At 40.0% G+C, this 26,370-nt stretch overlaps 1 protein-coding gene across 1 annotated transcript in view; it reads left to right on the plus strand.

Moving 5' to 3' along the window:
- FBXO47 (F-box protein 47) overlaps nt 1–26,370 on the plus strand; it is a 58,272-nt gene that overhangs the window by 5,552 nt on the left and 26,350 nt on the right. Inside the window, exons 2-5 of the mRNA XM_075278354.1 lie at nt 4,312–4,482; nt 20,660–20,736; nt 22,180–22,257; nt 23,792–23,900. Coding sequence (XP_075134455.1) covers nt 4,312–4,482; nt 20,660–20,736; nt 22,180–22,257; nt 23,792–23,900 — 435 coding nt within the window. The remainder of the gene's footprint in view (nt 1–4,311; nt 4,483–20,659; nt 20,737–22,179; nt 22,258–23,791; nt 23,901–26,370) is intronic.

The following is a 26,370-nucleotide window of genomic DNA, read 5'->3' on the forward strand; positions in this document are numbered from 1 at the left end:
ATCATGGCACATGTCAATTCCCAATATACAAGAGTAAAACTCTACCTCTAGTTATTGTTAAAATGTGAAGGCATGCTTAAGGCTGAGGCCCATTTTGCTGAAATGCAGCATTTTCTATGGCAGATTTCACTGCAGTTTTTTTGAGCCATAGTCAGTAGTGGATTGAGCAGAAAGTAGAAGCACAAGAACTTCCTATATATTTCCCATTCTTTTTGTAGCCATTCTTGGTTTTGGCTTAAAAAAAACCCCCAAAAACTAAATTTGCAAGAAAAAACAAACAACTTTTTCACAATGTGGGTCTTTAGCCTAAGGCTAAGGCCCCACATAGCGAGATGCAGCCAAAGCAAATCCCATCCACACATTGCGAGAAAATACATGTTATGTTTTTGGAAATCGCAGGATGTCAATTATACCTACGTAAACGCTGGTGGTTTCCTATAAGTACAATTGAAAAAGAAACTTTGCAGAGTACCGCATATACTCAAGTATAAGCCGAATTTTTCAGCCCAGTTTTTGAGCTGAAAAAGCCCCACAATATCAATGTATAGAATCTCCCATAAAATAGTGCAAAAAAAAAAAAGATTTAAAAAAAATGAAAGTTCTAACTCCTTCCTTTCCCTAGAATACATACAAAAGTAGAAAATTACTGTGAAACACACACACATTAGGTATCCCTGTGTCTGAAAGTGCCCGGTCTACTGAATATAGGGGATCTGCAGTGCTCCTGTTCCGTCGGGAAGGGGTTAATAGGAGCACTGCAGATACCCTATATTCAGCCATACTGAATTCCAAGTGGGGGGAGAAAAACCAGACAGTCCTGAAGCTCAGGGAAGGGGCAGACAGACAACCAAAACACCTTCTCCCCTTCCCCAGCATCTACTGCACCCAAAAACTCCGACCATTTTAATTTTTGAAATTTTCCAGTAGCTGCTGCATTTCCTCGCCTCGGCTTATACTCGAGTCAATAAGTTTTCTCAGTTTTTTGTGGTAAAATTAGGGGCCTTGGCTTATATTCGGGTCGGCTTATACTCAAGTATATACGGTAAATCTCTGTAGACCAAAGGTTGCCTTCACACGATGTAAATGCAAGCTGATTTTGTCAAAATACACGTGTAAAAAATACACGTGTAAAAATCAGCCTCCCATTAACTTCAATGCCATTTTTACACATGTAAAAAATGTGTGAAAAACGCGCAAAAAACGTGTGTTTTGCGCATTTTTTGCGCGTTTTTTACACGTGTAAAAATGGCATTGAAGTCAATGGGAGGCTGATTTTTACACGTGTATTTTTTACACGTGTATTTTGACAAGATCAGCTTGCATTTACATCGTGTGTAGGCAGCCTTTCTGTGAAAAGTGTTGAGGGGAAAAACCACAATGTGTTGACACTGCGGTTTTTCCTGCATCAGTTTTTTTTTTTGCTACGGCCGTAACGTGGGGCCTTTGCCTAAAGGAGTTGTCTGGCCCCAAATGAATTTTTCATACTGATGACCTTTCCACAAGATAGCTTATCAGTATATGATTTGTAGGGTTTGACACCCAGATCCCATACAGATCAGCCCTTCTGGTAGCTTCCAGTAGCATAGCAGTGGTTTCGGCAAATTGCATCTTCTATTACTTCAATAAGAGCAGGTTGTATGCACTTTCGCAAATTGCAGGACTTTTCTTTTTGCCAATGTTATGTGGATTCGGAAGCAGAGTCCATTACAGAGGCTCCAATGCTAGTTTGCACCTAGCCTTACAGATAAATGTAAGAAACTTTCCAATATATTTACCAGAGAATAAAATGCTGATTTGTCCCCTTACCTGTCTCTTTTCCTTTAACCTCCTACCTACCATAGAGACAGGGTAGGCAATTGCTATGGAGCCCATGAAGGAAGGGGGCCCATAGGTTCAGGTACTTCCCCAATACTATGAAGACTCTTAATATTTGTTAGTCAAAGTATCATAAATCCTTCCCCTGCTCTATTTACTGAGATTTATGATCTGGTCTGTCAGTCATGCCCTCTACCTGTCAGGAGATCATTGACCCTTGAATTAAAAAGGAGAAGCAGGTCAGTATATTGTCAAATAAGCGAGGCTGTGGAGAAAAATGTAAGTGAAAGGGTTGCTGACTCCTGGACTTGTGGACTTTGTAGACAGAAATAAAAACACAATTGTTGTAATTATTGTTGAGGGTTTTTTATTTATTTATTTTTCAAACCCATTTACTTAAAAATATTAGGAAAAAAAATACATTTCCACAACTACTGCCTTAACAGATTATGATTGCCTAGTTAGGGCAACTCCTTAAGATCCTTGGTTATATTTTGCAGAGGTAGGCCTCATATCATGTAAAATTATGAATTCAGCACACTGTTGGCTTTCCTGGTATGTTCCCCAGTGCTGGCGATATAGATGCCATTAATTTCAGCACCAATATATCCCCACTGTCAGAAAGACGGACCTTACAGCTCAATGTCATTGCGGAGTTGTGAGAAATGCCCTCCCCTCTTCCTGACAGCCCCAAAGATGACTCTGAGCAGTAAGGCCTGCCCTGACTGTGGGCTGATATTGGTGCTGAAATTAACAGCAGCAATGGGTGCACTGCTTGCTTTCTAGCAGTATATAATAATGCACAGCTATGAGGACATGAAAGGTCCTCTTTAATCCTAAACTACATACAGTACTACTACATACAGTACTACTAAATGCCATATTTTTCAGTATGGGCTGTTATTAACAATGTGGCAATTTGTCACCTATTATTAAAGAGTTACTGAATTATGAAGAGCAGGTGACACATCTCCGCAAAATAGAAATGCTATGAGGATGAGGGAAGTGTCTGCTTGGTTGTTTGTTGCAGGGCGGAGTGTAATAGAGTTGTGCCATGTATTTAGGAAAAAGTGACATAATTTATAATGTCTCCCTGAAAGTCTCTGTAAACAGTTTTCCTTTGGCATCTATACACCTCTGTATGTGATGTGACTCTCCTTTTTGTTACTATGTGTTGAATATTCTTTTAAAACACAGAATATTGGGAAATAAAATAGTTTTCCTTTAAGGAGGCAAGGTAGTTTAGAAGTAAAGGCTTGAAGACAATTTTTATACTTTCCATCTCCGCCTTCCAAAATCATAACTTTTTTATTTTTCTGTTGAAATAGTCATGTTAGCCACGTTGTGCAATGAGTTGTACGTTTAGTTGGCACCATTTTGGGGTACATACAATATTTTACTTAGGTTTTAACTCTCAGGGGTTGGTCACTTTCAGACCAATATTGAGAGACCAATGTTATTGTTTGTATAAAGCAAAGTTATGCAATTTTCCAATATACTTTCTGTATGAATTCCTTGCAGTTTTCTAGATCTCTTCTTGCTGTCATTCATTCTGTTTACTCCCAGTGGATAAAAATCAGTCCATGGTTATGTGATATACAGTCCATGGTGATGAAGTGGAGGCCTATTGCACATCTGTACACAGCACTAGTAATTGGTCTGGTTAATATGCTGGAGTTGGAATACTTTCTGACTCTAAGCAGTAAGTCCTGGTTCACCAAAAGTGATACAGCAAGCACTACTCCTGTGGCTATTACATTGGTGCACCATACTGTTTGTCTAGGTCAGCATGACCTAATAGTATGATGCAGAATGGAAAAGGGTTAAGATCTGTAATATATTATTGAAATAGTACTTTACTTTAACTTTGTGTTAGAGTATGTGCACATCTATGTCAAATGCTCCATTATGAGCCTCTGCCGCAAATTCCATACAAAAAAAGCACAAATAACAAACACCATGACAGTGGGGCCCATTAGGCAGAATGCAAAAATATTTAAAGCAGCATATACAGTATGTGAACATGGCCTTAACTAGTGACAGTATGTCAATTTATACAGTCCCAAAGTCAATTACTATTAGGGACACCTTCTTTCTATAACTTTAAAAAAAAAAATAAAAAAAATATATATATATATATATATATATATATATATATATATATATATATTTCTCGATGACATTTGTATGTAAATTATAGGATGCGAGTATATTTTAGTGCTGAATTTTGCAACATTTTCAGGGTATGTTCTACTGTTACACGTTCACAGATCACTTGACCATTCAGGTCAAGTTAGCTGTTTATAAGAAAATGTTATTCACCTTGGCAAAGCCATAACAAAAGACACAATTGTAGAATAGAGAAATTCGCCTTTTCTACTTTCCTGACTGTGAAAACAGGAAAAAATATTCTGCAAACTACAGGTCTTGTTTTTGTTACATAAATAACATTACATTTCATTTTTTTAAATTGTCTTTGTTTTATGTCTATTACAGTTAAGGACATCGGCATAATGAGCATGGTCTCTAAAGCCATCAGTAAGCAGATTATCAGCTACATCTCTTCACCAGCAGGAAACCGTCAGCTGCTGTGCCAGAACTTCCACATTGTTGGTTTTGTGGAGGGAAGAAGAGAAGTTCCAATATTGGAACACTACAAAGCTTTAGGTGAACACAATTCTACATTTTTAAAATATTTCATCCAGTTTTGTATATTTCACCATTAAAAGAATCCAGATTTTTTATTGCTTGATACATGTAAGATTAAATATATTTTAAAAGGTAAGAAGCATAAGCCCAATATGATAGGGTTAAGAGGGAAATGGCAAAATCAAGGAGTAGGAGGAGGACATGCATGTTGTGGATGTTGATGATCCGCATGCTCCGGCGTTTCGGCAGCTCTCAAGCTGGCTTGCCGCTGAACTCGTTCCCCGTGCTGTGCTCTTGATTGTTCCGGGATCTCAGCATCAGCAGGAGATAGCAGATAATATGCAAATGTATGTACACTGAGGATTAGTGTGTGTTTACACAGAGAGATAACAGACCTGGCTGAGATAAGGCTGCTGCAGGAGCAGTGTAATATATATGTGAAAATAAATTCATAACAGTCATGAAGTCATGTCATTTACCGGGATAAAAAGTAGCCTATATTTTAATCGAGGTTACAATCTATCTATTTGCTGAATTTCATTCAAATCCATTCAGGCGTTTTTGCGTGATTGACTAACAAACACACAAACATCCAAACTTTCACATTTATAATATTAGTAGGATAAAACTCATAGTTTTCCGATTATGCCTTTGTAGTTTTGAATCATAATATTTATTTATTTATTATGGTCACTTATATAGCACCAGTGGCGTAACTAAAGTCTTGTGGGCCTTGGTGCAATCTTTTGTCACGGCCCTACTTCACCCTTACAGTGAATTCTTGATAGCGATAGTTACCGGGGCTAAGGAGCTTAATCAGCCTTAGTGTGGTTAGGGCTCGTTCCCACGATGTAATGTGGCGCTCATTCTGACACGGATACACGTGTCAGAGTCAGCGCTTCAAACCAGAATCCCATTGACTTCAATGGGTTCCGTTGAACGCGCAAAACACATTGAAATCAATGGGTTAAAAAGCCTCCCATTGTTTTCAATGTGTAGCGCGTGTAAGACGGAACCCATTCTGTTTTGAAGCGCTGACTCTGACACGTGTCAGAATGAGCGCCGCGTTACATCGTGGGAACGAGCCCTTAGTGTAATCTGTAGATCTCCTTGGCTTATGGGCCAGTTGGAAGCTGCAATCTCAATATTTATGTCAGTGCTTAAGAGCCCCCGTGCAACTTCAGCCCCTCAAGTTACGCCCCTGGTTATCATATTCCGCATCACTTTACAAACATTGACAATCACTGTCCCATATAGCGCTCACAATCTACATTCCCTATCAGTATGTCATTGAAGTATGGGAGGAAACCAGAGTACCCTGAGGAAATCCATGCAAACTCCTTGCAGACGTTGTCTTTGGTAGTATTAGAACCCAGGACTCCAGCGCTGCAAGGCTACAGTGCTAACCACTGAGCCATCAGCCCAGTATGTACAGTCTTGGGTGAATAGGTCACCTAGGATGACCACTTCTTTTAGCATGGGTGGTTCTTTTTTTCTTTATTTTTATTTTATTCTCTAATTCTTGAACTTATTGTTAGAATTACATCCTCCATGGGGGTCATAAGATGCTTGAGGGAAATTCTTACCATAGTTTTGTTTTTTATTTTTTTTAAATATTGCAGTGTAACTGAAGTATTTATAGGAGCTCAGATTATAGGTGAGAACAGCTCCCTATGGAACTATGGTCTACCTTGACCAATTAGCTTTGCCATACCAGGGGCAACCAGTGATCACATGATCAGTGGCTCCAACAGAGACAGCAGCATTGTCATTTCTTCTGTTCCTTACACTCCATGACAGCCTGTGTGCTATAAAATATAAAAAAAAAAAAAACTTTGCAAGTCTTCAGTAGGTGATACCTTTTTTAATGGCTAACTCATAATGATGACAGAATATGACGTTTCGAAGCTTTCCTCTGAGCTTCTTCTTCAGATATAACTAAAAAACACTTTCTAGAGGCTGCATATTTATGTACAACAGGACACAGGGCTAGAATTACAGGAGGGAGGGGGGAAGAGGCTTATTACTATATACTTATAACAACAAACAATCAATTGCCAGATCCCTCAGTTCTTATCTTAATGGCTGTCTTAATGATGTGTATAAAAAGACATAAACCCACGTGAGATGTTCATCCCATTGTCCAACGTCTGGAATAGGGTCATGGCCTTGTACTCATAAATCAGTCGCTGTTTCCTTGATTTAAAGTTCCCTTTTAAGATCAAGATTTTCATGTCATTGGTGATATTATGATCTTCCTGGCAAAAATGACTTGGCACGGGAAGATCAGTTCTCTGTTGTTTGATTGTATGGCGATGTGAATTAATTCTCATTCTGAGTTTCTGACCAGTCTCTCCAACATACAGATTTTCAGTGGAACATTTGGTGCAAATGATCAAATACACCACATTAGGTGTGTTACAGGTGAACGTACCTGGGATTTGATATTCCCTGTTAGAGTTTGGTATCTCTATCTTGTCAGTGGTCAGTATGTGCGGGCAGGTTTTGCACCTCTTCTGTCCACATGGAAATGTTCCTTTGTTAGTTGGAGGTGACAGTGAGCTGCTAATAATCATATTCCTGAGGTTTGGTGGCTGTCTGTAGCATAGGAGAGGGGGGTCAGAAAATATGGATTTTAGACGATTGTCTTTTTGCAGTAGTGGATGTAATTTGCGTGTGATTCCTCTCAGCGTCTCCAGGTGGGGGTTGTATGTGACAACCAGGGGTACCCGAGTGTTCTCCTGTTTGGTATTGTATTTTAATAACTCCGATCTTGGTATCCTGGTGGCTCTGGTGATTTGGTTATCAACTGTTCTTGGATGGTAACCCTGCCTCAAGAATGTGTTTTTGAGGCCCCCAAGGTGTTCGTCCCTATCTGCAGGGTTTGAACATATGCGATGGTATCTGATGGCCTGGCTGTATACAATGGAGTTCTTTATGTGTTTAGGATGAAAACTATCCCATCTTAGGTAGGTAGGGCGGTCAATTGGTTTCCGATACAGCGATGTCTCAATTTTGTTGTCCTGTATCTTGATGACTGCATCCAGGAAGTTTATTTCGGAGAAGGAGTGATTGAGCATCAGGTTGATGGTGGGATGGAACTGGTTGAACTGTTCATGGAAGGTTTTCAGCTGTTCCTCAGACCCGGTCCAAATGATTAGGATATCATCAATGAAGCGATAGTAGGCCCGAGGCCTAATGGTGCAGGTGGATAGGAAGTCACTCTCAAGCTTGGCCATGAAGAGATTAGCGTACTGTGGCGCCATTTTGCTCCCCATTGCGGTGCCGGTCCGTTGTAAATAGATGCAGTGTGCTGACATGCTTCTAGATTGCAGGAGGAGCTTTATTTTGGTCCCATGTGTTTACAATACTGCCAATTTAAGCCCTGCATCAAGTGCCATCGTGGATCACAATCGGGTTAAATCACAATATACATGGCCTATCTTTGCACAGTAAAGACCATAATATGTTGTCTTGCCACTACTAGAATATGTGCCACCAGTGAAACTGCTTTCTAACCTGCAAATCATTAATTTTACAGTGGCCCAATGTAATATAAAAGCTCTTGCCTAATAAACAGAGATTTTACATGTAAATTAAATTTTGCAGTAAGTCACTTTTTTAAATAAAAGTTATATTCTAAGTAAACTTAAAAAAATATGTTTGCAAATTGCACAAAACAGACGTTATAAAAAGGTTTGGTTGCCTTCTAGAAGAAATATTTGACACAGATTTCTATAATAAATGAGTCCTTCCTCTTTGAGACAGATAGATTACATTGTGAGACTCTTGCAAGCTTTACAAAAAATGACTGTCAGACTTGAGCCAGTTTCTAGGTCATACCTCCTGAGTTCTGTAATGGTGAGATAGCTAATTTCCTTTTTCAAGCTCTAAACTTGGCAGAGACAGCAGATGCATAAATATAGCCATACCCGTTACCTGTTGTGTGAGCATTTGGTGTTTATCAGTGTGTCACTGGATTCTTTCCCATGGTAAAAGATCAGTATTTAACATGTTATAGGCCATGGATTATAATATGTAGGTTGGTCTACACACTGTAATTAATTGGTTTCCAATGTGCTAAAACTACTACAAATTCTCTAAGTTCCAGCTGCAGGCTTTTTCTTACTTGTCCGATGGAATGCTCTCTACTTGGTGACCCTGTTTATCGGTCTCCAGTTGTCAATGCCAGAAAGATAACACGTGCTTGATATTTTTCTTCAATAGGGTATATTATAAAGTCTGATCATTAGTTAATGCTTTGATATCTTACTTCTTTGTGCACAACATAATGCAGAATACTGGCACCAGTGGAAAGTTTTAGCCAGTAGTGCTAAACCAGTGGAAAGTTCTTTTTAAGATTAGTATTTTTTCCCCCTGCAAATCCAAAGTGAATTGTTAGGAGGTTTCAGTTGTTATTTGTAACTAAAACTGTCTAGATTGCTGTGACATAAATAAATAAAGAACAATACCGGAAATTAACATAATTCTATAATGTGGTCAGCGCAAGAAGGTTTCTTCACGTTCTGAGCTCTGCACGTTCTTCTGTACAACATGTGTATGAACGCTAAGTAACGTGGTAATGAAGAACAGGAAAAAATATGGAGAAGAAACCACACGCTTCCAGATGACAGCTCTAGTGTTCGTCATCTACATGATGCGCAGCTTTGTTAGTGGTAACAGATGTCGGTGATTATGAACTTTTACCATGGGATAGCCAGATAAGCTGTCTTGGCAATGGAAATGTACACTGCATCAGAAAGAGAAGGGCATTCTATTCCACGAGCTGCTCTAAACTTTATGTTATTTGCTCATGTTAATATGTTTTATTTTATTTTTTTTGGGAGGGGGAATTTCTATTCACCCTCTGCCTTGCAATATACTGAATCGCTCAAGTGATTCTGGCATCCTAGGATACTGTACATAACAACATAAATGATTTATGGCTTTTTATGGCATGAATTTTTTCTGTAATGTACACACCCATTTTTGCTAGTAACTGTAGCTATTAATTGTGATCTATTTCTTCTCAAAATGCTTTACAAGTTGGAGAGAACAGCATACCTTGTGGCTGCTACGGGAAACTGAAAAGAGGCTTATTATTCTGTATAGGTTCTCTGAGTTAACACCTTGTTTTAGTAGTAAATATCTACATACTAAAATCTATGGCAGGGATACTCAACTAGCAGACTAGCTGTCTAAACCCCTACCTGACCGCTGTCCCCTAAGCCCTGATAGACTACAATAGTGGCAGAAGGGATCAACAGCGTAGTGCTCATGTTTAGGCAGCTGGAACCATTGCCAATCCCTACTATCGCTGTTGTAATGTATAAGGGCTGTTATAGCTCAAGTGATGTTAGTGTCCATTTTTTGTGGGGGCACTGAGGAGCATTATTATGTTGGGAGGCACTATTGGGGAATTTTATTGTTTGAAAACTAGGGCACTAAAGAGCATACTGAAATAGGGGAACCAATGATTCATTATAATATGTAAGGGACATTAATGGGGCATGTTATCGTATAGGGGGCACCACCGTATTTCACCGAAAATAAAACCTATCCTGAAAATAAGCCCTAGCATGATTTTTCAGGAGTTTTGGAGTAATTGAAATATAAGTCATATTCTGAAAATAAGCCCTACCCCTATAATAAGCCCTATTCTGAAAATAAGCATTAGTTTCAGTTCATTAAAAAAAAATGTGTCCAGTCTGCTATACATGTAAAAAAGTAAATAGAATACAGCAGAACAGATACAGCAGACCTTTCATCAATTAAAGCAGACACCCCTGAAATAATTGCACCCCCAAGAGAATCACACATTGACTTTAAGGGACTTATCTTAACAAGATGAGACTAGTGAGGGAGTTCTCCACAACAATAAGGGCTGACTACTGATAATGCTGGACTCTCACACATAGATTGGGTAGTCCCGCTGGCATGACTACATTGTGGCTGCCTCCAGTCACCAGAGGGAGCCTACTGCTACACTTGGCTGCAGTGAAACTCTGCTGCAGTGACAATGTGCCTGAGGCTGGAGTGACACAGATCTGTGTGTGGGAACCCATCTTCCATTAGCACTTGTCAACCCTAAACTGTTTTGGGTATAAGGGGATATAATGAGTAGATTGTTGTTCATGGGAAAAAGTAAGACATCCCCTGAAAATAAGCCCTATTCCCATCTTTCGGTGCAAAAAATAATATAAGACCCTGTCTTATTTTCAGAGAAACGTGGTAGTTAGTGTCTCTCCTATTAGGGCGTTTCCACACCGTATAATGCTCATTAATGCCTCTACACATTTAAAGCTCCTTTCTGCCCCTCACACACTTTAGTGCTAATTTAGTCCCCCCTCAAACAGTATAGTCCTCCTTAGTGACTCCACACAATATAATACCCCAATAATGTCCCTGTTTTACTGTCTGTCCTAAGGATAGTGAGAATCAAGAATGTCACACACCACTGGTTTACGTGATTTAATAAAATGATAGAAAATAAGTACAGTAACTGATAGTAAAAAAAAGAAACTAGATTAACAATTTGGGTGATGCTAGCTGACACCACAAGATACACAGACAAATCAAAGATGATAGGAATCCAAGCAGACGTCTGGTCAAATGGTGTTCCAACCAGACCCCCTTCCAGGTGTCCAGAACTTTCCAGACACTGCATGTACACATGACTGATGGTCTCTGGTTTGGAATTTGACCTTACAGCTTTTGTTTCAGACAGTATCAAGACATTCTAAGAACCAGAAATGAAGTGGAAGAATAATCAAAAAGTAATTTTAACCCTTTACAATCCCCCCAAACGGAAATTGCTCTGTAGTGCCCTCCACCAGTATTAGTATCATGCCTCGTTAGTGTCCCTACACAGGATAATGTTCCTTAGTGTCTCCACACACTATAATGCCCTAATACTGCCTCTCACAGTATAATGTCCCATTAGTGCAAGTTACACAATGTAATGCCTCATTAATGCCCTAACACATTAGCATGCCTCATTAATGCTTGGCACACAGAATAATGCTCCTTAGCACACACCCAACACCATATAATGCACCATTAGTGCCCCCATATAGTATTATGATCCTTGGATCCCACACAACACAATGCTTCGTAATGCCTCCTACACAGTGCCATGTTAGCCCCCCTACAGAGTATAATGTTACATTAGGGCCCCCACACAGTACAATGACCATTAGTGCCCCAAAACATTGCAATGTTTCTTACTGGCCGTCACACAGTATGATGCCCCAATCTGTCTCTCATAGTATATTGCCCCATTAGTGCCACCCACACAATATAATGCTTCATTATTGCCACACACACACACACACACGCACACACACACACACATTAGCATGCCCCATTCATTTTCTGGACACAGTATAATGTTCCTTAGTGCTCCCACTCAATATAATTCCCCATTAGTGCCCCCCGCGCCACAGTATAATGTTCCTTTGATCCCCCACACAACACAATGCTCCTTAGGTCCTCCAAACTATATAAAGCTACTTAGTGCCTCCCACACAGTATAATCCTGCTTGGGTCCCCACACAGTATAATATTCCACAGTGACCCCACACAGTATAATACTCTTTAGTGTCCCCACGCAGCTCCATTTAGTGTCTCCCACGCAGTATAATATTCCTTGGGTCCCCCCACACAACAAAATGCTCCTTAGTGACCCCACACACAATATACTTCCCTGTACCACCCACATAGAGTATAATGCTATACTGCACACAATAAAAAAACACCTTAAATCGCCCAATCCACCTTCTGTCCTCCACTGGATCCGAAAGGTGGAGAACATTCAGGGTATGGAGGATCTCACCGCGTCCCTTCGAGATGAACACAATGCCTTTGTGGCTGCCTGGACTCCATGGATTCTCTTTCAGGGTTCCCAGGTATAAAGAGACCTGGTGAGTTAAACACTGGCCTTCAGGTATGGGCCTATGGACGGGGGCCGGGGCCGCTCGCTTTGTCCCCCTCCCCCCCCTCTCCCCCTATTTCTTAGTATAACTGTTCCTCCCCCCCCTTTTTTTTTTCTCTCTCTCTTTCTTTCCCCTCTTCCCGTCTCTCCAAATATTAGGCACTCTTTGTGTCAATTGGATTTCCTTCACCGGATATGCTCCTGTTTTAGCGCAATGCTGATGTTCTGTGTTATTTCCTGTGTTCAGAGGCCTGTGTTGTTCTGGACTGTTGGATTTTGTATTGTTTTATTGTTTGTTTTGCTTCCATTATATAAATAAAGAATTAATTTAAAAAAAAAAAAAAAGCTCTTTAGTGCCCCCTCACTAGTTAGTGATACCAACCCCTTTATTCCATTTGAACATCAAGGAAGGATAAATTAATCTGAAATATTTTTTCCCAATTTTTCTAGTCTAAATCTAGGGTGCATCTTATCATTAGTTATAATTGTCATGGAACCAGGTGTCAAAAGTTAGTGCCCAACACAGTATAATGCCAAATTAGTGCCCATCACACAGTATAATGTCATGTTAGAGCCCTCCACAGTCTAAAGCCACATTAGGTCACATACACAGTAAAATGATTCTTAGTGCTCCACACAGTCACATTACGACGTAAAATAAGTCACATGGTGTTTTTGCCCTTTTTTTGAAAAAGGGTGGCATGTGGGCAGGGTCACCTCTTGCACCATATTTACTATCAAAAAAAGTGGCCTAAATGACAGCAAAATCTACACCAGCCCCAGGACTGATGTAGAATTACACTGAGGCACATGGGCATCTGGAGGATGCACCAAATTCATAATGGGGTTTAGAATCATCATAAATTAAGCAAATACTGCGCCGATGCAGGGCACATCAAGACCAGTGCACTATTATCCGGCCTTGATGATTTTCCCCCCACTGTGTTCTAAAAATGATTATCACATGGACATTTTTGACATTTGTGTGAATGAGGCATAAAAAAAATCAAGCCATTTTGCTGAGGAACTATTGCCACTGCCAACAAAGCAACTTTTAAGATGTGTAGATAATTGGGAAATATATGCACAAAATGTGATATTACGTTCATTTTGCTTCCAAGCGATGTTTTACATAAAATTAAAGATTGTGGTGTTCTGTACACCAAGCATATGGTTTTACTGAAGAATCCACAAGAGCTTTGTTTTTCAAGATGTCACGGATAAACAAGATCTTACTAGCACATCTTGAGGTTTTTCCAACCTGCCTCCACTATCCTGATTATTGCTCACAGCTGCAAGTTAAAGAAGGAAAAGAAAATCCTGGTTTTGGCTTTCTATTTCATTTTTTTTCACTGCGCGTTCTCATCTCATGTGGCTTGTGGGGGAGTTTTGTAAACAGCATAAAATGGAAAAGTGTAACCTCCCTTATAACAGTCAAACAAAATTCTGCCTTCTGTTCAGTCTAAGTGCTGGGATGCTGGTGCTCTGCGGGCAGCAGGGGTTTAATGGGGACACTTAGGCTAAGTTCAAATGGGGTTTTTTGGTCCGGAATTTGACGCGGAGGCCGCCTCAGATTCTGGACCAAAAAATGGGTAGCCGTGACTGGATGCTGATGCAGTGCACCGGCATCCAGTCGTGGCACTCTGTTCCAGAGTAGGCCCAAATGAATGGGCCTAGTCGGGAGGGAGTGTCTTCAGGCGGACGTCTGGCCTAGGCATCCGCTTGAAGAAAGAGCATATCGCTTCCTTTTTCCGGGAGCGGCAAGAAAAAAGGAACCCATCGATTTCCTGACCAAAAAACCCCGTCTAAACTCAGCTTTATTTTTCAGTTGCTGGTAGTGTGACATTTATACTGTGCAATACCTAGATTTCACAATGTTATTGTTTTCTAGTACAACTAAGAGACATCTGTTAAACCTTAGTATTAATGTGTTTCTAATATACTTTATGCACTAAGCAAATTCACTCAAAGGTATGTTGGTTAAAGTGACACTCTATCCTTGAATAACAGAGTCAAAAAATACTACAAAATGCTAGTCAAAATGCTTCTTACAATTATTTTTCAGTTTACTTTCACAATTTGTGCTCTAGAAAAACATCTGTTATTCCATAGAAACTATAAGGAAAATCTTGTTTTTGTACCGTGTTAGCCAGTGGGTAGGAAATATATAAAAAAAAATTAAAAAAACTTCAGTAGATCTGGCAGATCTGGCCTCAAAACCCTGAGCAAAAAACTCTGTGTGAACTTAGCCTTAGGGTTGGGGAGAAAAATCATTTTTATTCTTTATTCAAATGAGGATCTCAGAGCACAGGGGGAATCCGTCTGAAAATCCTCCTCCAAAAAATGCCTCACCCTACAGTCCTATGTAATCCAAAATGTCCATTCTTCAGGCAGATTCCACCTGAAAAAAGCAACGCAAGTAAATGGGAAGCGGATAATCCACCTCACGTTTTTTGGACGCGGATTTTGACGTGTTTTTTGACACGGAATTTACAAAAACCGCAAGTAGTTTTTAAGAAGATAATTCATGGCCACATTCCAAAAACACCTCAAAAAACACCACACTAATTTCCTGACAAAAAAACTCAGTGTGAACTCAGCCTAAGAAGACACAGTACCTTTTCTAATTCTTGCTATACAAAAGCTGAAAGTAAGAACACCACCCAGGAATTGCAGCTGAAAGCTGTGGTGAAAAAAACAGACAATTTTGGCTGGTTTCTGCCACATTGGGGTTCACTGTGTGATCTTAGCCTAAAGCTGGATTTGTACCTCTATATTGCATCCATATTTTACAGACCATATCACAACCACAACACCTGTCCTGGCCTTGGGTCTACCGACCCAAACTAGCAGCATCATATCTATAGATGTGTGAATTTGCGCATTAAACATGTGTTCGGGATGGAATTTGCAGCTGTAATACAGTCTCAACAATATAGACATATTATAGATGGATGAATCAAGGCTAAGGGTGGTTTCACACAGAGTGTTTTTTGGAAAAACTCTATTGCTGTTTTGCTTCAGGTTTGTTTGTTTTTTTCAGTCAAAGTCAGAAGTGGATCCAGCGGGAAGAAGTAGTTTAAGTCCTTTTTTATATTTTCCCATTTCTTTTGATTCCACTGCTGATTTTGTCTGAAAAAAGGGCACAAATTTCAGTTTCTTAATACATTTTTTGAAGCAAAAAATGATGTATAGATTATAAATGGTGAAAACCTTTAAAGAGTACCTAAGGTTTCATGAAAAGTTGAAATATCCTCATGATCTTGCTGGGAACTCTGACTATATAAACCTTCAAACATAATGTCACATAGGTTTTTTCCTGTTGCTAATATCCTCATTATGTTTGCAGCACATTATAGATTTCTCTGTCAGTCCAGGGGAAAATGTACAGTAAAGAGCAGTCTGCCCCACCGACCCTATCCATTACTAATACCACTGGTTTTTCATGCAATTCTGCTAGGAATAATTACAAAATAGCAACGAAATAACTTAGAAAAGCCCAAGTGAACATAATTAGGAAATTCAGGGATACTGGACTGCAAATATAGGATATGATGCAGCTAAAACAGATCCTTGACAGAGAACAGCGGGTGGTGCCTCATACTAATAATCACAGGAGACAGCGCCACCTAGTGGATATATGGCACACCAGGCAGCACTTTATTTTACCCACTCCAATCTAGCATCTAACATCTTGCTTGCAGATATGTTGAGTCTGTGATTAAAGTCAGCCTCCCTCTCCACTCACTCTTATTTCACAGTTATAACTAAAGACGGAATTTTCCTAGTAACCACAAGTGAACAGCATATTAGTGAGAAAAGAGACACCTAGTGGTAGGAACTTTAGGCTAAGGCCTCACGTTGCGAATCACAGCTAAAAATTGCACTGGAATAAAATGCAGCAAATATACATTACATTTTTATCTGCAGAGTTTTTCCAGCTTTTTTTCTCTGCTTTTAGGCTAAGGCCCCAATGGCCAGAACCGCCGCTCTAATGCGCTGCGGGAACAACCACAGCGTGAACGCATTGCGGTTCTTCCCGCAGCGCTTTGAACAGAAAGTTCACAGAGTTTTCCTCCACAGAGTTTCTATTAGAATTATATCTGTGGGTAATCCGCCGGCGTTTCCATAGATATAATTGACATGCTGCGAATTTCAAAACCGCAGCGGTTTTGGAAATCGCAGCGTGTCTGTGCTGTGATTTTTTCCACAAAGTGGACATGGGATTCGCATGAATCCCATCCACTTTGCAAGTACTGTAAAACACTGTGATTTTTACCGCAGCGTTTCTGCCGCAGCCAAATCGCGGCATTTCCGGCCAGTGGGGCCCCGGCCTTATATTTCACCCTTCTGTTGAATCCACTTCTGGCTTTGGTTAAAAAAAAAAAAAAAAAGCTACAAAATCTACAAACCCTTATCCTTAGGGTCAGTTCACATGTGCAGTGCCCACGCGGATTTTGACACAGAGAGAGATGCGGAGAGCCGCGTCTCTCTCTGGTCAAAACCCACCTGCCGCGCCAATGCGGTCGCGGCTTTCCCCTCCTATGTCGGCTCAAATGAATGAGCCGAAATAGGAAGGTGCTGCCGCTAGGTGGAAGCCACGGCACAGCGCGCCGTGGCTTCCGCCTGAAGATAGGACGTCGCTTCTTTTCTCCGCTAGCAGCAGCCCGCCGCTAGTGGAAAAAAGAAGCCCGGCGGTCTGCATAGACCACCATTGTAAAGGGGCGGATTTTGAAGCAAAATCTGCTGTCAAAATCCGCCCCTTTGTTCACGTGTGAACGAGCCCTTAGAGATTTCTGACAGAAATCAGCAACAAATAAAAGTGTATTACATTTTTGTCCAGCATCACATGCTTTACTAAATGAGATTACCGGTAAATTGTCTGAAAAGGTAGTGAGCATTTAAATGACAGATTATACTTTTTCTCTTTTTATAATCTATAAGGGAGGGTTCACACGGTGTAACGTGCTGCGTGATGTGGCATTGATTTCAATAGGAGCGGGGATCGTATGCGCCGCGCTATTTTGTGAAAAATCACGGACGCAAAATAGCGCGGCGCATACGATCCCCGCTCCCATTGAAATCAATAGGAGCGTGTACGGCCCGCAAAAGCTCCCGCGGCGTAGACATGCCACATCACGCGGCACGTTACACCGTGTGAACCCTCCCTTACTGGTTTTGACTAAAAAAATATTCATTAAAAAAGCAGTATGTTTCTCTTTACCTTTAACCAAACTGAATGTCGAGGATGCTTTTCGAGGCCATTGAGCGCTCACACAGTTACAACATGAGAACAATAAAAAAAAGATAATGGTGCAATTTTTGTGCCTTTTTTAAACAAAGGTTTCAAGTAGATCGCACACAATTGGTTCCCTGTATGCTGATGCCAAAATTTGGATTTTGGCATCTGTTAAATTGTTAAAATGAATTGGATCCATTAGTGAATTTGTTCCTTTGCGTTTATGGCAGAATGTGTCACAAAACCCTTGTGAAAAAAAAGAAATAAAACATTAGTATGAATCTAGTCTAATGCAGATTTCATTCATTGTGAAAAGTATACAATGTCTTAACATGGATTTCCACTGTGGGCTTTAAATTGTGTGGCTGCTGGCCAGTATAAACACACAATGAATGTCTTGGACATCTTCCTAACACTATTCTTTTAATACACAAAAATTGGAACAAGGGTAGTTTTATTGTTTCATGCTGGCATTGTTATTTTATGTGTTTGTGCCTGGACCTGGTGCTGTTGCCTATGTACTGAATACCAGAAATCAGGCTTAAGTGCAGGATACATTGTGTGCTGACCTCAAGTTTAACCCCTTCACGCCAGTGGCAATTTTTGATTTTCGTTTTGCTCCCTGCCTTGCAAACCCCATAACTTTTTTATTTTTCCAATCACAGAGCCATACGAGGGCTTAATGATTGCGGGACAAATTGTTCTTCATATTGGTGCCAATTATTATTCTGTAGCATGTACAGGAAAGCTGGAAAACGTTTCAAAATGGGGTAGAATTGGAGAAAAGTGCTCCTCTAAAGGGGAAGGCAATGGCCCATTCTGTTCTGATAAACATAGTGTAGGTCCTATTCTTCTCGGTGCCATTGGAACAGAGTGCATCAGAAGCCCCCAAAGAGGTACATCATAGAATTGTTCATTCGGTGGCAAACTTGTCCCCACATCGCATGGCACACTTGGGTGTACGGGGTCTAAAGTATACAACATGTTCACATACTGTATATGTTATATTAGCCAATACTCTCATTACTAGACAGTCACTACTAGAAATCAATTTTACCCAGGAACATTTATTAACAACTTGTAAAACTTTCTATTTTTTAGTATAACCATTATGAGAAGGTGACAGACAGAACGCTGGAGTCACGCTATATCTCCCCCAGATTTCTAACTTATGTGGTGTCCAGGGCGGGTCTTGAATAGGTCTCAGTCCCAGTTGTAGGTCCCAGGCTCTTAACTGAGCCATAAAAGGCTGCAGAGCCTAAACTTCAGGGCAGATCCTGGGAGCAAGAGGAAGTGCCTGAGTCTGCTCTGACACTGTAAGTCTACTGAAATGGTATTTTGCTCTTTTTGGTTGATTCATGTGGCTGGTGGTAAGCGACATGTAAAGTTAGTACTCTATTGTTCATTTAGCACTCAGATGAGCAGGATTTTGTTTCACATTCCTTTTCCTGTATATTATTTTGCTCTTTTTGTGCCTGAGGTGAAGGTTTATTTATTTTGGTGTTTGTTTTTTAAATAAACCTGTTTGCTACAGATTTTGTGTCTGCGTCTCTGACTGGTTGGGTCTGCACCATTGCTGCTGCCGAGCTACCTTCCCCACACCACATACCAGCATGGTTTCATTCACATCTAGGATTGAGCGATCGGGATCGGAAAGATCGGATTTTGATCAGTGATCAAGTAAATTTCACGATCGCGATTGCAATCCCGATATTTTTAGGCAGGATCGAGGTCGGAGGTTATTTCCCACAATGCTTTGCTACTGGCCAAGCATTGTGGGAAAAACTAACAATGTTAGGAATGAATGGATGCCGCTGGCACACAGCCTGTGCTGGCGTCCGGCCACTTAACCCCCTGCGCGCTGGCTGCGTCCATTCATTCCCATGGCATAGCAGGGAGGAAACAGAAGAGTAGATGGTATCTACTCTTCTGTTTCCTCTCTGCTTTGCCATATCCTCGACTCTGCTACATCTGCATTATTGTACATTGACTTGTCTATCTACTCTTCTTCTTCATTCCTGCTTTACTGTATACTCATCAGCTCTGCTACATCTAAGATCTATATCTCAGATGTAGCAGAGCTGAGTATACGATAAAGCAGGGATGAAGCAGACGATTCGATAGACAAGTCCACTTACCTGCACAGATCCGCTGCTGCTCCCCGTCTGTTCTCTTCTCGGTTCGTGCGCACCCCTAGCTCCCAGATTAGTGTTACAGACCTAGGAAGAAGGCGGTGCTTGTGACTTAGGAGAGTGTGGGCGGGTACTGTACCCACCCACACTCTCCTATGCCACAACAAGCCCTGCCTACTCCCAGCATCAGTAACACTAGCCTGGGAGGCGGGGGCACATACAGTGCTCTGCAGACATGCGCAGTAGAAAGAAGAGGAGCGAGAGGAGCGCGGATCTTCTGTGCAGATATGTGGACAGCAGGGGGGGCCTTAAGTAGCCGGGAGATTTTTTTAATCACTACACAGCGTGGAGTCTAAAAATTAAAACGTTCAATTTTTGAATTCCACGCTGTGTAGTGAATAGGATCGTTTTTAAAATCTGATCTCCGATTATTTAAAAAATCCCCTTGACTTGCATTGGGATTGGGTTCGAATGGAAAATGATCGGAAATTGGATTTTAAAAACGATCCTGAAATCTCAAGATCGGCTCAACCCCATTCACGTCTCCGCCATACCGTGACTGCTACCTGTGAGGATACAATGCTAATTGCCCCTATTGACTTGTCTGACTTCTCTTGACTAAAGTTTAATTGTTATTACATAATTTAATGACAGCAGCCTTTTACCAATAAATAATGCAAAATGTAATTAATATCTGAATCCCATCTGTCTGAAAATACATTTGAAGAAATTTGGGTCAAGTAATAAAAATATTCTATTCATACAAATGTATTGTATATCTACATTGTTATTGTATTATTTAGCCATTACTTATGTATTACTTTAGTTGTGTGAATAAATGTGTTAATTTATCTACTAAGCGTAACTTTGTGCCTTGTATCCACTTTGCAGGTTTATTGTTTAAAAGGTGTACATTACTACTACCCACCAAGGAAAGGCTCAAGTATATTCATAAAACTATTTCAGAAGTAAGACTCTTGTAAATATATATTTTTTTATTTCTGTAATATCATATAAATATAGTGCTGGTCACTCTCAAAGTTGTGCATGAGAATGGGCATCTGGATAATTGCTATAGTAAATGTCAGTACACTCAGAAATCAGTCATTTATCACTGGCATTCAGCAGACTCAGATAAAATGAGATGTGGCCTTTTATACTACTAACATGTGGCCTTTTGAAATGTTTGCTAGCTTGAAATTCCTTTATAGAAGTATCACTGCTTGGAAGCGGTTTATGGAATTTCAAGCTTAGTTGACAATGGAAGCAAGATCATAATATTTATGGCAGTAGATGAAGACAACCAGTGGGAGGAACATGGCAGGGGGAAATGCAGAACATATATAGACTAAACAGATAGCAAGGTCTCCTGGTGCATGGTAGCTCCTTGGGGCACCTTGTGTTGGATATCTACTTAATATGAATAGTACTTTGTGGTTTATCTCTCATAATGACACAGAACCAACGTCCATGAATCACTGAAAGTGCTATGCCAATCCCACTCAAAATATCTCTTTACAGAAAGGTTACGTTTTGGAAAACAAAATCAGTATAAGCAGAAAAATAAAATACATTTTTTATTAATATTTAAATTAAAACAAAATGTCGAAAGGCAAATTAAATAAATAACAAAATATATGAGGCATCCCATACAGACCTGGAGGTAACTATAGTTTCAGGCCCCTCCAGAGATAAAGGAATTGTATATATGTTTCAAACTACATGCCTACCTATGTTGAAACTAACAGGCTGTAATATCATAGCCTATTAGCCTAGAGAAAATGCCTACATATAGCAATTGTATGTCTATTGCTCTGCTATATACATAATCTGTTTGGGTCTCAATGCGTTTTCCCTTACAACAGGCTGATCAGGAGAGATAAATAAAGATCAGGTCTTGAATAGGGTGAAGGATGCAGCAATAAAGATGAAATTGCAGTTACAACAGCGGTTCCCGACACCCAGATGATAGGTGTCGATACTCGTAGTTCATACATATAAGGCTGATATATAGCAATTGCTATATAGGTAGACATTTCGTCTTGGCATTTATAGGCTACGATATTACAGCCTGTTAGTGTAAACATGGGTAGGCATGTAGTTTGAAATATACATACAATTCCTTTATGTCTGGAAGGGCCTGAAACTATAGTTACCTCCAGATCTGGATGGGATATCCGGTATATTCTGTTATTTATTTAACTTTCGTCTGAACATTTCCTATTAGTTAATTTATTAATAAAACTTATATTTTATTCTATCTGCTTATACTGATTTGGTTGTACAAAATGTATCTTTTTTGTGAATGGAACCAACATCCACGAGAGATTGCCGTGGCATATGAATTCAGAAGCACATAGGACAAGGACTTAGCATGTCTTGGGAACTTATCTTTGCTCTGTTCTATGCAGGTTTCTTGTTTTAAATTGTGTGGCTGTCCATCTCCAACTCAATGTCTGGGCCTGATTTGCTACGGTGCACTTTTAAAGGTGTGTTTTATTGTTTAAACTTTAAAAGGATAGGCCTTATTCATATGTCAAAAACGGCCCTGCCGTGGTCATTTTAAAACAATGGGAGTGAGTGTATTCACACGTCTATTCCTTTGATAGATAAAATATACAGTTGGTTCAGTTGGTTAAAACAATGGGTCAATAATGAAAGACCAATAAAATTAATCTGTTTTTAATGAGCCATGGATGGCACTTGGCCATCAAAACCAGAATGAAATAGATGCAAAACAAACATCTAAAAAAGAGATTCACTGCTGTTATTAATGGATGTGAATAAGGCCTTATCCCATTAATATTAGAACTTGATATATATAGTAAGTTCTTGGTTTTTTCATATGTACAATCCTTGGCATCCTGGCCCTTATGCCAAGTTCTTTGATGCAACACAGTTTTGTCATGTATGTTCTTAGCAGCACATACACATCACACATCTATTAAGAACAGGATCTGACTAAGCCCTTGCACCACTGCATACGGTTGTGCTGACACACGTCTACGCAGCACAGAAATAAAGTAACAACCAGATATACGTGAGCAAGTTTCAGTACTTTCAGTTTTATTAATAAATATATTTTTTGTGCTGTTACTACATTGTGTGTGCTGATTTATTATGGGGAAATCCTTTGTTTAGTTAGATTCCCGTACAGAACAATTATAAATGTGCCGTCACTTTTTTTTTTTTTGTTATGGACAGAAATATTTCACACTTGACATCTGCGTTTGATTATGAAATTGCTTAGTTTGTAAATATATACAAAATCATCCACAGCTAGTGAATGTGTGCTTTCCCTCTTGAAATAAGAAACTAATTTCAATGATAACTTTATTTGGCAAGACATTTGACATTGTGTTATGGCTGCAAACACTATTGTGTATCGACACACAGTGGAAACCTAGGAAATAATATGTCTACTATAAAAATAAAAAGCTTATGTAAATGATGCTGGAAATCTAGGCTAGCTATGGGTCGGCATAGATCTCCCCCACAGATATATGGCCCGGCGGAGGGGGCACCTTGTCATAAATGAGGCACACCCTCTGCTGGCTCAGGAGTTATAAAGATTGGTGTACATAAACACAAATCTTTATAAATCTGCCTCATTGTTCGGTGTTTTGTTGAAAAATGTCACATTCGGATGAGAAAGTAGATTTGAGAAAATTTAAGAGAGTATTAAAGTAAAGCTAAAAAATATTCTTGGTACTATATACAGTAGTAGACAGAGTTCACAAGTGTGTGACTTACGCTGCTTTTAAATTTGCGTTGGAGGCTTTGTTAGTAGCCTCAGTCGAGAGAACATAAACTATTTTGTCTGGTAAAATGACCAAAACATTCATTGTATCTGGCCCTTCCATTACTTTCATTGTCCTGCTCATATAACAGAGCAATGGAAATAATTGACTGAGACATGACTGTAGACTATTTTAGGATTCAGTGCCGCACTATACTATTATGTTATAGATTATCTGTGGAAATAGTTTACATGTTTCTATACATATTAGTGCTCTGCTTTAGATTCTAACAGCTGGCTGGGATGAGCTGGAGTGTCACAGAGTCTACAATTTTATTTGTGATGTGACCATCTTACCTCGAAAGATTCAGAGTCTGGTTAGCAGCAAGCCAGGTAAGGTGCTGAGATATCTGGACAAATAATTTGTGTCTGTTCCCTTCCCTCCATGTTTATGTCTTTCCCTTTCCTCTGTGTTTTTGTTCGTTCCAGTTTTATCATATTGGCTTTATAGTTAAAACTCTTTAGCGTGGTTTAAAGGAGTATTGAGAGAATTTACATTCAATGGCCTATCCTTAGAATAGCACAGATTAGTGATATTTCTACCCATGACATCTCTGCTGATCAGCTGGTTAAAGGGGCCTTGGCACTCTGAAGAGCGCTGCAGTCAGTTCATAGTTTACCAGATACAGTATCTTCCATTTTGTACTGGCTATATCTGCTACTGCAACGTACTACTTCAGCTCAGTCCCATTCATGCATGAGAGCTGAAACATTGCATGACATAGGAGGCAATTATCCCTCTCTATGGAGTGTTTCTGTACCAGACTAGAGGCCGGTCTGCATACCAGACTTGTGGAACTGAACCAATCTGGATTCCTGCGGACTGACTAATGTTGACCCTGTAAGTAGGGGTGAATATTCCATGTTCGATTGTATTTTTGTGGACTTTCTATTCTAATGAGAGCGTTTATAAATGAAAGTTTTGATGTGCAACTTTTGGATTATATTAAAGACTGAGCTATGTGCAATACTAACCACAGCCACTATACAGTGTATGGAGCTGTGTCTGTTGATGAGGACAATGCAGCGCTCACCCGAGCATTGTGGCATTTTCACTCAGATGAGCAGGATCCAGGGACACAGACCCTTGTCGATCTGATATTGATGGCCTTAGGAAACAGCATCAGTTGTAAAGTCCTGAAAACTTCTTACGGCTAAGGCCCCACGTTGTGAGCCACAGCCAAAAAGCATTGTGGGGAAAAAAAAAAATGTGGTGAAAACACATTGCAGTTTTTTCCACAGCACGTTTCACAGGAAGTCCACAGAGTTTTCCTCTGCAGGCTTTTTGCTTTAATTATACCTATACGGAAACTGCCAGCGTTTCCTTAGGTGTAATTGACATGCTACAATTTGCAACAACACAAGCGTTTTTCAAATCGTAGCATTTTTGCTGCGGGTTATTTCCTGCAGTGCGTTGCATGGGTGGGATTAACCAAATCATGGTGTTTATGCTACATGTCGGTCTAAGGCTGAAGCCCCACATTGTGAAAATACAGTGTTTTCGCTGCAGCAAAAAAACGCTGTTTTAGGCTAAGGCCCCACTGGGCGGAAACGCAGAGGTTTTGGAAATTGCGGAAACACAGCGGAAAAAAACAATGTGTTTTACAGTATCAGCATAATGAATGCAATTTTGTCTAATCTTAACCCCACACTACGGAAAAAAAATGCTGCAGAAAAGCTGTGTTTTTCAAAAACGGTTGTGTTTTTGAAAAACGCAGCATGTCAATTATAGTTGCGGAAATGCTGAGTTTTTCCCTCCATAGATTTATATGGAGAGTGTGAAAACCGCAGCAAAAACGCAGCATGATAAATGTGTTGTAGAAACGCTGCGGAAAAGCATCAAAATCCACAGACAAAAACTCATTGTTTTGCTTGGTTGAGGCTAAGGCCCACAGGTCAGAACTGCCGCGCTAAAGTGCTGCGGGAACAACCGCGGTGTGAACGCATTGCTGTTCTTCCCACAGTGCTTTGAACACAAAGTTCATGGAGTTTTCCTCCACAGACTTTCTGTTACAATTATATCTATGGGAAAGCCACCGGCGTTTCCGTAGATATAATTGACATGCTGCGATTTTCAAAACCGCAACGGTTTTGGAAATCGCAGCGTGTCCATGCTGAGATTTTTTTCTGCAAAGTGGGCATGGGATTCACATGAATCCCATCCATTTTGCAAGTACTGTAAAACGCCACGCTTTTTCCCGCGGTGTTTCCGCTGCGGCCAAATTGTGGCGTTTCTGGCCCGTGAGGCCCCGGCCTAAATAGCAGAGGACCATAATTCCTTAGGATTTTCTACATAGCCTTTCAATCACCTTTATTGCACATGAGAAACTTGAGCAAAAACACAATGAAAAACTCAACAGAATATGAATTTCCGCCGGACTAAAATGAAAAACGCGATGAAAACGCAGCGTTTGCTCTGCGTTTTTTACGCTGTGTTTTTTGCTGCGTTTCCGCCCAGTGGGGCCTTAGCCTTAAGCTTAGGCCCCATGTTGCAGAAATGCAGCTTTTTTTGTTACAGATTTTGCCGGTTTGGTAAAACTAAGAATTTAGACTGTGAGCCCCATTGGCAAAACAAAAAAAAAAACAAAACAACAATCTGTACATGGCTGTGAAATATGTTAGCATGATATAAACAAAAAGAGACACAGCTCACCAGAAATGTTTCCATTATTCAGAATTAGACAGAAGGGCTGTGAATAAAAAAAGAGGATTTATTTTGTAATATTTATTACCTTGGTTCATTCTGTTGGACTGAAATTTTCATCTGTGACTGTGAGATGACTTCATTGTTCCTACTTTTATT

This window comes from Leptodactylus fuscus, chromosome 6 (assembly GCF_031893055.1).
Source record: "Leptodactylus fuscus isolate aLepFus1 chromosome 6, aLepFus1.hap2, whole genome shotgun sequence".
NCBI classification, from domain to species: Eukaryota; Metazoa; Chordata; class Amphibia; order Anura; family Leptodactylidae; genus Leptodactylus; species Leptodactylus fuscus.